General features: G+C 40.0%; 2 protein-coding genes across 3 annotated transcripts in view; one reads left to right on the top strand and one right to left on the bottom strand.

Annotated features, from left to right (window-relative positions):
- Positions 1-1,344: 1,344 nt before the first annotated feature.
- Positions 1,345-9,453, top strand: LOC145452539 (NADH dehydrogenase [ubiquinone] 1 alpha subcomplex subunit 7-like). The gene is made up of 4 exons (XM_080330708.1): positions 1,345-1,580; positions 4,179-4,225; positions 4,836-4,975; positions 9,296-9,453. Exons 1-4 carry the CDS (start codon positions 1,530-1,532, stop codon positions 9,391-9,393), a joined length of 336 nt encoding a protein of 111 aa, XP_080186834.1. The 5' UTR covers positions 1,345-1,529; the 3' UTR covers positions 9,394-9,453.
- A 911-nt stretch (positions 9,454-10,364) lies between these two features.
- The window catches only part of LOC145452538 (uncharacterized), a 34,600-nt gene continuing 29,476 nt past the window's right edge, over positions 10,365-15,488 (bottom strand). For both annotated transcript variants that reach the window (XM_080330706.1, XM_080330707.1), the window contains exons 23-24: positions 14,856-15,065; positions 10,365-13,345 (exon numbers count right to left, since the gene is read on the bottom strand). In XM_080330706.1, coding sequence (XP_080186832.1) covers positions 13,217-13,345; positions 14,856-15,065 — 339 coding nt within the window. In that variant the 3' untranslated portion in view covers positions 10,365-13,216. The remainder of the gene's footprint in view (positions 13,346-14,855; positions 15,066-15,488) is intronic.

The raw sequence follows: 15,488 nt of genomic DNA on the forward strand, positions 1-15,488 counted from the left end.
AACAACTACCACATGATCAGGACCGAATACAAGAAAACGCATTGCTCTATCAAGTATGCCGGATCCCAATTGTGGAACAGCATCTCGCCGGCTATCCGACAGTCGTCGAGCATGTCCGCAAGTCGAAATACAAGCAATTTCTTCTAAATCAATACTAGCCAGTCTTCAGGATTACCGGACCACGACCTAACATCGACCTCTCCCTCCGCCACATACCACCTCATTTTGTCGCTTGCGTCTTATATTCTCTACATTACTTTTCATTCAGTGTGCATGTCTCTTATTTACTTCGCCTAGGCTAAGGTGGGTGTCTGATCTTAAAGGCTATTCCAAGTTGTTTCGACACCTTCCTATCCTTTCATCGTATCGCAGTCTTGTGATGTTTTGAAACGATGAAAATATTAATAAACCGGATTGATATATGACATATTATATGTAGGGCTGGGCAAAATCGAGTACCTGAGTGATTCGATTCTGAATCACGTAAAATGCTTCGAGTCGAGTCGAGTAATCGAGTATCACTCATTATGACGTCATAGCAGAATATTATTTGTCAAAGTACCTTTTAAGCGACCACAAAGAATATAATGCCTGTTATCCATCATATCAAGGATAGCGTAATGGTAAAGCGTCCGGCTTCTTGATCGGTAGGTCGTGGGTTCGATTCCCGGCCGGGTCAGACCAAAGACCTGATTAGTAACACTGGTATCCATGGCTTCCCTGCTTGGCGCTCATGCATTACTGGGATAGCATGGAGGGGTGGTGCATGACTTAGAAAGTCGTAAAGGCTATATCTGCACTTCCTTGTCCAGCGGCATATGCACATCATGCACTCATGGTATGCATATGCGCAGATCGTGTGTATGTATATCATGAGTCGGTGTATATGCCGCAAAAAAAACATCAAGGACAAAAATAAACTACGTCCTTTGTTATTTTTTTCGACCATACCGATTTCATTGCACTTGGTGACAATATTGTGGGATGATCATGACTTCGGAAATGTGCTATTTCCAGTAACGTTCGTAGCTTTGTAATTCATGTTTCGCATGCTACGATACGGCCAACCAAGGCTTCAAGGCTTCAACAGTGAAATTAGCATAAACTCGTTGATCGTTGATAAATCAACTTTCAGTGGTGAGGAGCGTATAATTTCAGTACTCGAAAAATCGTCTTTTACTACTCGACTCGAATCATTAAAATTAATACTCGATTCAGATTCGAGTACTCGAATCATTGTGCCCAGCCCTAATTATATGACATGATTGATTGACATAGTCGACCCACATGCTGATCTCACCGATAATGCTGACATTTCCAATTCATAACCACCTCGCCTAGAATCCTTCAGTTCGTGATGAAGGTGAGATTGTCGATTCCCAATGCAATGCAATGATAGGGTATAGGATAGGGTAACTGAAGTTGAATTGTCAAGTAACAATTATTCACCCGGTTGCTTCAGTGATTCTGCATCTTGCACTACTGGACCAGTGTATCACAATCTGGTGGAAGAAACCTGAAGTCAAGAAATGGCGGCTCAAACTCCTTTTATGTCAAAACTCACACAATGGCTGGGGATAGTGAGTTATTTCTATGAAATTTAGGGTGGGCGGGGATATTGTGATAGACTTTGAAAAGCGCCTGTCATTTTACTAAATTGTCTTGTTCTTAACTTAGTTACCTTACTGCCAGGGTTGAATTTTCTGTTGCAAAATGCAAATCAATTCACTTTATTGATAACAATTTCCTCATTTTAATACACCACTATAGACTGCGATATAATGAAAAAATATGTAGGTGTCGAAACGACTTGAAGTAGTCTTTGAAATCAGACACCCACCTGGTCTCTAGGCAATGTAAAAAGGACCGTCCTTCTAAAGCAGGGGTTCTCAACCCGCGGCCCGCGGGCCGCATGCGGCCCGCAGACGTATATTTTGTGGCCCGCGACATCTTTCATTATACACGCAATTACTAATGACACGGTATTGTTACAAATTAGTTTGGATACTTAGCTCTTTTATCGCACCGTCTCTGTTTTGTTCGATTACTCATTCTTGAAGACAGTGGTTCTCAAACTGGGGGCACGCGCCCTCTTTGGTGCGTGAAGCATCTGAAGAGGGCGCGAAGGTGCGGTCAACTAAAAAAAATTCGCGCTGCGCGCAATTTATCCCCAATTCATAGTTATTTCTCTGTGTATAGTTCGAATTTCGTATTTGAGAATTCTCTGATCAACGGCTATAACCTTCCATGCCATCAAACTAGCCGTTTGTATTGCATTTTGTTATATGACGATAAGGGGGCACGAAATCTTTCCCCATCAAAAGGGGGGGGGGCGTGACTAAAAAATGTTTGAGAACCACTGCTTCAATGTGCTCTCGTTTCTTGATATATGCTCGACTTCAGATTGTTATTGTTTCAAATCGTTATTCGGCTGGACTCTGGTTCAAGAGAATCCCGCTACTTAGTAGGCCTACACTTTTAAAGAGTGTTTGACTCACTGCGAACGGTTGTTGAGATTGCCGACGACGTTACAGACGCATCGTTTAAAATGGCTTCGAATATCGCTAAACCCAAGAAATCTGATATAGAAGGTGTGATTTCAATAAAATCGTAACATACTTTGCGAATAATTGCTGTTTCCGGAACTTAGAAGCAAGGACAACATCAGCTGACAAATTTCGAAGATACAATCGTCTGATTCAATCCTGACCAGACGAGTAACACCAATATCAGTCAATCTTTTATCGCCTGTTCTGAAACACGCTGCCGCGTAGACTACTTTTACGTAGCCTTGGATGAATCCACCGACATTGCATAACTAATTACCTAGTTGAATTTCATCGGAGTGGACATATATGCAGAGAAATACTGGCTGGGCAAACGTGGGGAGGGGACTAGCGAAAAATATCAACTTGACAAAGCTGACTTCTGTAACTATTGGTACAGTGCCCTAGGCATGAACGGAAAGGAGAACTGTTGATTGTTTTGCTCAGAAATGCCCCCAAACACCAGACTTCTTCTCATATCACTCAGAGCTCAATGTGATAATGGTCTCTGTAACGCAAAAGTTATAGTAATTTCATACTTGCTCGGCAACGCATTGGATAAAAGAGTTCGGCTCTTTGGTGGAAGGATTTGAAGTTGCATATACCGACTTGACAACGAATGTAATGCACGCTCCGTGAAGTGATTTACATGCGCCGCTAGAAGATTCATATTCTCACGAGCAGCAGCTGCAAACTTACGAACGCTGTTCATTATTACTTAATAATGCATAGAAATGTACTAAATGCCGGTACACGACTGGTAAATCGGCTACAATAGCCTAAATTTAATACTAGCCCATGAATACAAGGTAACATAGTTCTGCGGCCCGCAGCGTCTTTTGCTGTTAAAATGCGGCCCGTTATACAAGGGAAGTTGAGAACCCCTGTTCTAAAGGATGCATGCACAGTTTGCATAGGCTACCGAATGAAAAGGAAAGAAGATGATAGGCCTGATATCAGCTGAGAAATTCAATCTGCTTACATGCTTTGACTTTGAGTACAAAGATATGTTGCATTTTTCCAAATTGGTATGCTCAATTCACCCCAATTTTGTGAATGCACCAATCCTTTATAGAATCGGTGCCCTGTGCTCACTACGTTGAATTATTTTTTGATCACTTTTCATTAAATTACTTCAACTTGGAGAATCATCGCTGCTCACCTGATATATCAGGCAAAACGTACCGAGATTCCCAGTAGGGGCATCAATATTGCATTCTTAACCTTGAAAATGCAAGCTTTAGGAATAGTGATATATGCATATGCAACAAATTGACCTAGCCTACGTGTTATAATGGTAAAAACAGGCGAAATCACCATCCTCCATCCACCATTTCATATCAGTTTGAGGATGTAAGAAAACAGATACCTGTTGTATTAATAATTGATTACAGTGTCACTGTCCTTATTGATGTTGTATTCATCATTCCATCTTCTTCAATATTCGCCTTTTCGCATGCACGCAAGGTGAGTTGGTCAAAGTAATCTCTTTGATTATCGAGTAGAAGTATCCCTTGTCATTGATGGCACCTGGCACCCCATCAGTTGAGAACTGTCTGTCAACTGTCCCATGACTGTGAAATTATGTTGCCTGATATGGTACATTAATGATATGTGAAATTATGCATTTAGAGACGGCATAGGATGTGGCTGCGTTATAGTGAAGACCTTTCTACAAGGTAAGTTGGATTTATTACCAATTTGAACTGAACGAAATTGTTTGAATTTCATTGCAACCAAGTCACAAGTCAACCTCAATTTTACAGTTTTCACTAGGTCATTTTTAATTCACCACCAAGTCCAAGTCAGCGAGCAGAGGTTCGAGTCCGACTCATTGCGTTGACTGCTCAGTGTCTCGTTGAAGTCTTGTTAAAACCACTTTTTATAACTCCATTGCGTGATATCTAATGGTTCGCATTTAAAATACATGATACTAATTTTCCTCACTTTTAACAGGTTCTGGTCGCATTATTTAGTACCAGTAGGGGAAATACCAACAGTGTGGTTACTTTCCTATTCCTCGGAATTACAATGGAATATCGGTCTTGGCCGTCTGAGTCATGCACAATGACTCGAGTCAATAAACAGATGGAGTCAAGTCGAGTCGCTAAAAAATCGTGACTCTAGTCGAGTCATTACAACCCTGCTGAGCAATAAACAATGTGACCTGGACTCGGAACATTGCTCCCTGACGAATTGAAAATGACTCTGTACCTTGTGACTTTGTTACACCCTGATTTGTATTTACTGGATACTGCTGCACGAATAAACATAATTCTGTTTATGTAGGTCAATCCCAAAGCCCAAGATGCCTCCTAGCGAAAATTCTTCGATTTCACACAATTATTATTGTTCGAGAGATGCGAGGCGTGAAATGGCTCCACCTACTATTATCGCCCAAGCCGGAAAACAGCAAAAACGATTAGCAGGTACAAGATTTTCAACCGAAGTTTGAAAACTGGAAAATTTTCAGTTTTTCTTAATTAGATTAGAATTAACATAACTGCGCAAGTGCGTTTTTTTCAAATTAGATTGGGATTAGAGTTACCGAATTCAGTTCTCAGATCAGAGCTCATTCTTATGAACCGTCTGTTGTTCAAAAATAACTCTTTTGCCATATCTTGCTTGCTAGGTGCTCAAATCGTCGTGTTACATGAAAAAAATTCAATTTAGCCTATTACCTACAACAACGATGCAAAACAAATCTTGACTCAATTCCAACCCGTAAAACCAAAACAATTGCAGTTTGAAATTTTGGATTTGAAAAAATAGCATTGGCGGTGGAATTGGAATTGTTTCGCACCATACAGTGCTGATGTAACATTTTCATGGAAACCGGAAATTAGATTAAAATTAAATTACTGGCATGTCGCTTTAACTATAATTATCTATTTGTTCAAGTCTGTTTTCAACAGCCTCCCATAAGTGTAAAGCCCTTAACAACTACATCAATACCGAAAAGAGTATTGTTTGATATATGCTCAATAGGGGTGTTCAAAAATGACCTTTTTCTCAAATTGTACTGCCTACTTGATAAAATTGTTAGGTTACCTAATTTAAGCCTACACACCAAATCTGGTTCAATTCCAGCCAGTAGCCGCATTGCTACAGAGGAAAGTTTATATTTATTATATAAAAATGAATGAACAAAAATTTCAAAATTTTCTGTTCACCTCATGAAAGCGTTATAGAGACGATATTCACCATTCCGACCAGTGGTAGCGGGGTTATTGTCGTCGAAAAATTGGATTTGAATAAAATAGTATTTACGGTGGGCACCCCTATAATGAATAATTAAAGAATTGGTACCGTAAATACTATTTTATTCAAATATAAATTTTTCGACGGCAATAACTCCGCTTACACTGGTTGGAATTGATCCAGATTTGGTGTGTAGGCTTAAATTAGGTAACCTAACAATTTTATCAATTAGCCAGTACAATTTGAGAAAAAAAGTCATTTTTGAACACCCCTAATGCTCAATACCTAATCGCATTGGATTGTAAGGTCAAAAAAAACTTTTTTTCAAATTTCACACGATACTTCATAATATTGTCAGGTTCCCTAAAAGAACCTGCACAGCAATTTCGTCTCAGTTCAAACCTATACGGCCGTAAACCAAACTTTACGCTGATTGGTCGAGAGACGTTGGCCATAGAAACGGCGCAACAACGGAGGACGCTGCATTTACCTAAGCTTGAGTTGGCACTACGATGTATTCCTATAGCCGTGTAGACTGTATAAAAACGACAAGATTACCGGTATATGTTTATTACTTCATCAATAATAGAATTAGGAAAGGAAATAAAGTATTTAGTAACACCTATTTAAATAGAATGCCGAAATACTGCTGTGTTTAGAAATGCAGTGATGCCAATGGCAATGAACTCGGGAAGAACAGATCTTTCCATTCATTTCCTTCCAAAGCAAAGGACAGGAAGGCTTGGGAATGCAGGCTAAGAAGGCATGTCTTTAAGCCTACTTCCACAATTTTCATTTGCTCCTACCACTCTTGCAAGGAAGACTTTACTGCTAGTGCATTAGATACACCAATACAGTTTAGAAAATCACGTCTAAAAGAGGGCTCCGATTTCCAGTCACAATCTCCGTGGCGAAGCGGAAGATATGCACCTTGAAAAAAGGCGGACCCTGAACTCCATATGCCGTGTCAACTGTCTTCCTCCAATGTTGAGGATTATACCTATTCAGGAACTAGTTCTGTTGAAGATAGAGATATGTTAGTCCTGTTCTGTTCCGAATAATAAATTGAATTTTATGGCAATAAAGAATAGAGAAATGCGAGTTCCAGTTATGACTTGCATAGTTGGCTGAGCATCACATCCAGATGAAATTCCTGGAGTTTTGGAATGTTTTGTTTTCAGTCCGGGTATCTTAATACTTGCAAATCCGCACATCCTTTGTAGTCCAAACAACATAATGTGCCCACTGCCAAGTCACTATTTGTGGCATACATTTTGGCATGAATTTGATGCCAATAAGAGTGATTTACATGTGATTACCCAGCAGCAGTCAAATAAAAACTCTATTTCTGTGATATCTGCTCAATTTCGAATTTCATGAGTTCATCGACTGTTGTTACGATATTTCCGGGGGCACTTTACCTCAAGCACACCAACTGCCGATGCGATTTGCTCAGGTAGAATCATTCTATCAGGTGAAGCATTCAGATATCCATATGGAAAAAGGACAAGATCAATCTTTGCTACATTCACATGAGTGATGCTACATAGTAGTCTTGAATAGCCCTTTCTTCGTGCTATAACCGCCACAATATTGAATCCCTGTTCATGTTCATACTGCACTGTCCTTGAAGTGATTTGAAAAGATATGGTGGATATGGAGTACCTGCTGTCTTGTTACTCTCAAAACAGTCCAAAACCCTACCAAAATTGCTACTTGTTAGAGAGAGAGAGAGAGTATTTATTTTCTACCAACCTAAATACATAAAAAACAGACGGTAATGATGGTGGTACAGAAATATGCATGCACTGTATTCGGTATCAGACAGGAACGATCGATACGACCGCGAAGATCAACTAGTCTGATCACACCCGCATCAAACAGGCACACTTGAGTCGAAAAGCACTGTATTTACCCAATTCTGCACATTCTTTCTGTTCTGATTACTTGTAAGCAATCTGCATATGACTAACTTTGTTGGCTTCTAACCCTAATGTTTAGATGTTGGCTTTGAGAATTCCATTTCAGGGCTACAAGATGGGGATTTTAGATCAGGATCACCAGATGACAATGTAGGATTAGTATGTGCAGCATACACAACATCGGAGGAAGACAGTTAATGTCATGGCATGGTAGTGGTAGGAGCAAATAAAGCTTGTCGAAATAGGCTTGAATTCCTGCCATGTTACTCTGCCTTCCCAGGCCTTCCTGTCATTTGCGTTGAAAGGAAATGGATGGAAAGATCTGTTCTTCCTCAGTTCATTGCCATTGGTGACACTACATTTATAAACACAGCAGCATTTCGGCATTATATTTGAGTATATGTTACCAAATATTTTATATCCTTTCCTAATTCCAATATTGATGAAGAAATAAACATTTAACTGTAATATTGTCGTTTTTATACAGTCCGCACGGCTATCGGAATACAACGTATTGCTAACTAGGCTTAGGTAAATGCAGCGTCCTCCGTTGCTGCGCCGTTTCTATGGCCATTGTCTCTCGACCGATCAGCGTAAAGTTTGGTTTACGGCCGTATAGAAGCATTGCAATAAGAAAAAATAGTTTTTATTTAATAAAAATAAATATAAACCATTTTCAAATTTTACTGGCTACACCGCGGAATTGTTAGGATGTCTAGAAAAGGGATTTATGCGCAGTTTCGCTCAATACCAACCGGTGGAAGCGAAGGTATTCTAGTTGAAAATTTTTTATTTAAATGGAATAGTATGTACGTTGGCTGGATTTTTAATGAGTAATGAACGAATTCGCCACCATAAATAGGCCTACCATTTTTTTTGAAATCCAACATTTTCTACTGCTATGACTTTGCTTCCACTGTCTGGAATTGGGCCAAAATTTACAAAAATCCTGGACAACCTAACAATTCCGCTAAGTGGCCAGTCAAATTTTTAAAAATTATTGATGTTTTCATATATTGAATCCAAAACTTTCTTCTATAGAAATGTTTCTACAAGTTGGAATTGAGCCAAATTTGGTGTGCAGCGTTTTATTAGACCTAACAATTTTATTAAGTAACCAACCAGTTAAATTTGGAAAAAAAAATTTTGCCCGCTCCGGAGTTTGAGTTTCAGTAAATTTCCGACTTATGGGAGTCGTAGAAATTATGCATTGTTGCACCCTAAGGAGTCGGGATTATATAAACAATCCTGGCTAGAGTCAAAATTTGAGAAAATTCTTTTAAGCAGCATTCAAAATACGTCGTAGACTTCTCGAGTATTTTCAGAAGTAGATTTGCTTCAGGTGCTATGAGCAGTAAATGGAAGATGGCTACTTTTGAAATTTCAAAATGCAGCCTGGCGACTAATGCAAAATGGTTAAAGGGGCACTGCGCGCTAAAAATGATGTGGTCTCAAATTAAAGATAAAATCAGGAAAAATAGGATTAAGAGGTTTGTTATCTTGCATGGTAAACTCATGTTGAGCAATTCATGTTATGTGAGTTTGGCTAACATTCTGTAGATGCCGTCCGGTGATTGTTTTAATCAATCTTCAGCTTTGACGTGATCTATTTGTATTATTTTCAAGGTGGAGAACAGCCTGTCGTGGCTGCAACGCCGGCGGCTTCATTTCCAACACCGGGCGTCGCACCACAATGGACCCTCTCGAAAGAAAACGGATTGTAACATCGTCTTTTATTGCGCATTTCAATTACCTTATCTCATCAATACAAGTTCTACTGTAAAGTCTTGCGGAATGTTTGATGGCAGGGGTACTATATTTTGAGATAAAAAAGGGGCACTCTTTATTAGTTACGAGAGATATATTGGACGAGAAAAACGGGGAACATTATGGATTGACTGAAAAAAGGTCATTTTCGCAACTCGACTCCCTAAAAAAGACTTGCTCCACAAGAAATCGGTTGGCGTTAATTCTTTTTAGTCAAACTTGTGTAAATCAAGATTTTGCGTCCTGCCAGTTTTTTGATTGTACTTGTACAATCGCCTGGCTCTCAAAGCTTCAAAGGACGAATTGTGAAAAAAGGAGGATGTATAGTGACTCTAATAAAAGTTTATAGAACTCGTGACTACCTTACATTTCTATTTGCGTATGTTGCCTGCCCCTGTTCTAAGCCATAATTTCATGGGCTGGACAAAAGGGTATTTGGATTCAAGTACCACACTCAGGAAGAGGGATTTCATGTGACCAAGACGTACATAATGTCCGTTGAACATATCTAAATGTCGTTTGTGGTATTCGTCGACTACTATATGGTCATTTACACCAGGCCAAGTTTCTCCGTTTTTATCCCGTGCTTGCAGCACGGCCCACTAAATTGGCTGACAGTAACGTCATTGCTATTTGAGACAATACTGCGGGACTGTCACTACTGAACAGAAATCATCAGTGTTAGTAGCCTTTGTTGTGCATGTATTGGATTATACGCTATCTCTTATCGAGTTTCAAGGCACCCACAGCAGGAAGAAGGTATCACAAAGACAATTTCCATTTGAATAAGCGATATCCTATTCTGATACTAAGAAACATTGGCTCCCAGTACTGGAAATTGCTGTGCCTAGACCTAATTTTTTTTTCAATAATCCCTGGCTATCTCGGCACTGGCTACAGCAGAATGCTCATCATACACACAAGACGGTCTGGATAGCTTTTTTCTTTCTTAAATATACACAAAAATGCTATTTCAAGAAAAGAAAAAGTAAATAGAAAGTAGAGCATTACACAAGTCATGATGTCTAAGACCAGAGAAAAAATTTGGCGGTCAACTAGTCGAAAAATAACTGAGATTTCATGCAACCATTCCTCCCCATAGTCACGGCACAACAGAGTAATACCCTGAAAGAGGAAAATTGTCTCGAGGTACCCGACCTGTGGCTAATGAGCGCGTCATGCTGAATAAACAGCATGGTCATTAGACATTGGGCGCTCAGGCATATTCAAGCCTCAGACAAGTAAGGTGTTAGTATCAGTAAATTACCAAGAACACCAGAAGCGATGTTCTTTATGAGCTAGATTTCAGAAGATCATAGGTCGTAACGAGTATCAGAAATTCTCACAAGCGAAGTACTGATATTATTATTATTCATCATACCACTGCACCAACATCTTATGGTGTACGATCATGTCACAGTAGGATGAAAAAATACCGGCTACAGGAAACACGAAAGGTTACATTTCAGGCTGACTGCATCACAAGTGTTTGTGATATCTAGCTTATTCCATCGTTCATTCCAGATCGGGTGGACAAGGTAAATGTAACATGGGAACGGAAGGTTCTGGTTTAATGCTTCCCACCACCAAACCTCGTGAACTGCATGAACTATCCTCACAATAAATTTCACATATAACAAAGGATACGCTGTCCGATTTGCTCTGAAGGTGTATTTTCGGTGATATTGAGGTTCAGACCAGGACTTCACAAACTGGGCCGCCAAGAAAAATTACGGGGTCCATGAACACAACAGATGATCGATCAGCTGCATACATATCAATGTGAGAATAGTTTTTTAGACCAAGTCTAATGCCTTTTGCTTTTAAAAGCTTGGCTACTTTACTAACACAGTGACATTGTCAAAGAACATATGATTCACAAATCTGTTTCCATTCGAACCATAGTTCTTACAACGATTCAACAAGCATTGTCCAGCTTGAAATGAGATTTAGTTGAAACATGAAACTGCAATTTTTAGTCAAATTCCGTACTTCTATAATTGTGGTACAATGTACATTTGGGTTTCCAAAGCACAAAATTTCAGAAGCCCTGGTCTAAACAAATCAGCTCTCCATATAACCTACAACGAGATATACCGGTACAGTTCCCTACAATATCCGCTTGGGCAGTACCGACTAGGAGGGTTGGGCGCATTTGAATACCTCTATCCCCTGAATCGAGTATGACTCACCATAACGTCATAACATTATGCATGACGTGGAAAGTCAAAATATGTACCTTTATCAGGGTTGTAACCAAGTCACAAGGCTCCGAGTCAAAAGACTATCTTACTTTCATAGTTTTGACGCGAGTCAAGTAAAAGTCATTAGCAATTCACCACCGAGTCAAGTCCGAGTCCAAGTCAGTGAGCAGAAGCTAGAGCCCAAGTCGTGGTATTCGCATTTATAATATACTACATCTCGCGTCCGATTTCAAGTCATTGCGTTGACTGCTCAGTTTCCATTTAATGCCTTGTTAAACTACAGTTACCATATTTTGGAAATCTGAAAAGAGGACACCTTTCAAAATTTTCAGACTTGCAATACCGGAGGAAAATCCTGGAAAAATACAGTTTTTCTTTCACATTATCACTTGGTTGACTAAAACAAAAGTCAACTTTCCGGCTCAGCTCCCGAAATAGCCGCCGGAGAATTACTTCAGAGCTGATTTACTGTATCTCAGTCGAATTTTGACCTACATATAACCAAACTCCTTAAAAAAGAGGACTTTTGGGCGTCCTCCGAGAGCATTTTCAAAAAATTCAAAAAAGAGACAAATCTTCTCAAAAGAGGACGTATGGTAACCCATGTTAATCCCACTTTTTATAACTCTGTTTGTTTGGTGATGTCCAATGGTTCGCAATTATAATATACCAATTTTCATCACTTTCAAGAGTTTCTGGTCGCATTTCCAAGTACCATTACCATTATACGAAATCGCAATAGTGTGGTTACTTTACTATTCTTCGAAATTAGAGCGAAATGTCGGTCTTGGCCGTGCAGAGTCTCCAGTCAGATGATTTGGTTCGAGTCATGCGCAATGACTCTAGTCCAAGTCAAGTCAATACACAGATTGACTCGAGTCGAGTCATTTCTGTATTTTGAGAAAATGACTAAGTCAAGTTAAGTCATTACAACCCCGACTTTTATGCGACCACAAAGAACTCAATGCCTGTACTATATCACATTCAAGATAATTTGGTACTTTTGACCACACTGGTTTCATTGGACCTGTATACGTTTCATATGTTGCGATACGGCCTATCGAGAAGCTACAATTATCGTTCATAAATAGCTCTCAGTGGAAAGGGGTGTATAATTTATCGAAAAATGCATATAACATTACTTGACTCGAATCGTTGGAATGAATACTCGATTTAGATTCGAGACGTCAAATCATTGTGCCCAACCCTACCGACTAGCCTCAAGCTCCGCGACTGTGGAAGATGGACTCTGTCTCTAATACCGTCACCGGGTACGAATATGGTATTCACCATGAGCAAAAGTACATTACCGAAAAACTTTCATTAAATTCGTTACGCGAAGCGTCAAGAATCATAATAGAGAGACAGCAATAACGCCGACATTATCGTTACCGTCGTAATTGATTCTGGTTGTGAGCGGCAAAATCGCTCGGAAAAAGTAAAACAGCACAGTGAGTGGCACATGTAAAGGCTGCAATATCGCAAAAAATCTGCCGCGGACGCCGCGCTCCGCAATGTACACGGAACTTTATTTCATCGTTGTCTCGAAGCGTAACGCCCGCACCGGTGGGAATTATCAGAGGTAATAACTGTTGTCGCTGTCGCATCTGCCCCGAGCGCTTTGCGCGTTCTGAGACTCCCAGTTCCCGTTCGCTTGGCAGTGACCCTGTTGCGAGTACTCCTCTCGGTCGGCAAGTTCAGCGCGCTGAAATTCAACATTCAGGGTAACAGCCACTCGAGGGTTGCCAATCTAACGAGTCACACAAATCCTGCAGTTTACATGCTCCATATTATGTGCCAAAAAATCTTGATAGCAGTATGAAAGCATTATGAATGGGGCAATTTTTTTTGTGACGTGTCTAAATAGGTCAAAATTTTGTCAAAATTGTAGCGTTTAAATTGTTTACAGAGTCAAAATTTTTTGCAACCTACATCTCGTTTGTATCGTAGATGTTTGCACTGTCGGTAAGCTTATTGTAGCCGCCGTACGGCCCTAAGGTGTCGCTATGGCTCCTTCACACTCCCGCCAAGCAAGGAAGTGGACTCAAGTGTCATTGTTACAACACAACGGTAGCTAGGTCTGACGTATTGTGGTGCAATTCACTGTTTAGTGCACGTGCGTTGGTTGTAGGATCGTTTCAACATTAGTTTGGTTACTGGAATAGGATTAGTAAGGTTATTGCATTACTAGAATAGGATTGGTTAGGTTAATTCATTCATTGTCTCACTGTTTTGATATCTTGTTACAGTCAAAGTAAATCTATAAATATAATATAAACTAAAAACTCGGAAGACACATTTTCAAGTAAGATGCTTCGTATTTGACTAGTTTAGGATGTATGTGCCACAGTTTATTGTATTTCATTTTCAATAGAAAACAAGCACCAACAAAGCGAGTCTTTTTCTCTGTGCCGAAAAGGAATATTAGAAGCCAGACATTTCAATACACCCTGTGGCGCGATCTGCGGGTTGGGGCTACACTCATCATTTTACAGCTTGTAGCCTACTTTATATGCCTACCGTTGTATACGGTCAATTGTCTGCTCATTGTGAATCGTAAACGGTCAAATAAAACTAATCGGTTGACATGGTGTTATGCTCAACGTACCACAATATCCTAACAGAAGTGAGACAGCGTCAGCATCGGTTCTTATATCAAGATGAGCATGATGAAAAGTTGTTGATGAGGACACCAATGTCCGAATGAAGCAACACGGTATGTACGGGCAACTTCAGTGTTGCCAGCCAACAACTGCTGCTGTTGACTAATCTTTCTGCATTCTTGGCAAGCTACTTAGTAAGGACAGGCGTTTTCTACCAGAGAATGTATCAAAGTATCTTTCGTCGTACTACAATAAATTTTAATTATTTCTACCATAATGTGGGATGTAACTACCGGAATTCTTCATAGGTCCAGATTTCGTTAAGACAAATTTTTTCATGCAAGAAGTTGTCAGTTTTCGAGTTGAAAAAGTTTTTTCAGGCCAAACTACTTCGTAAGGACAGACAGTTCTAGCCAGAAATGAAGATAAGTAGTACAATTCTGACATTATGGGCGAAAACACATGATTTACTTACAAGAGGTCAAAATTTGGTTGTTCGTTTTTTAGTTAACAAAAAACACCCTACTTATGAATAAAGCATACGGTCGACATTTCTACGCCGTTGTTTGCATCTGGCCTGCTTCACGCTAAAGCCGCACGTCTTAAACTCACCTCATCGATAGTCAGATCATCGTCAGGCGCGTAGTGGTGACCACTGGAACAAGCTCGGCCGTCGTCGTCGAAAAATCGCCGAAACGTGAACTCGAAAAACGCGTGCTCGCCCGCTTTAAGCAGGGTGTTGTTGAGCGTGCCGGCCTGGCTTTGGTTAAAGAAGCTCTCGTCCGGGGCATCAAAATTAGAAGTGTCCTCGGCGTACCGGATCTAACGGCAAGACAACCTGGTCACAATCAGCTTAGCTAGCTGGCTTAAATGGTGCACTGCACTGTGAATATGATGCAGTCATAAACTGGAAGCTAAAAGTTTGAAAATAATTTTGGTAGGAATCATTAGTAGGCCAAGTTTTCGCAATTTTTTTCACAGCTTCCTAAATACTCAGAAGGTATGTTGTATTATGTTTTAAGCTGTTTGGAGAATCTTATGTTGCAACTTTTCCCCACTTTTTGCAACTTTTTCCGAATTTTCATGCAACCAACATTGTACTGAAAACATATGGCACTATATGTAAATGGATCGCTGGATTATTTCACCGTCGTTCAAGTTTGACGTACATTTGGGCTAGATCGCCGAAAATTATATTTTCATTGGGTCAATTTTTACAGGCTATTGATTTTGTTCAAGTGGCCA

Source organism: Botryllus schlosseri, chromosome 12 (assembly GCF_051294905.1).
Source record: "Botryllus schlosseri isolate E-star chromosome 12, Bs_hap1, whole genome shotgun sequence".
Lineage (NCBI taxonomy): Eukaryota > Metazoa > Chordata > Ascidiacea > Stolidobranchia > Styelidae > Botryllus > Botryllus schlosseri.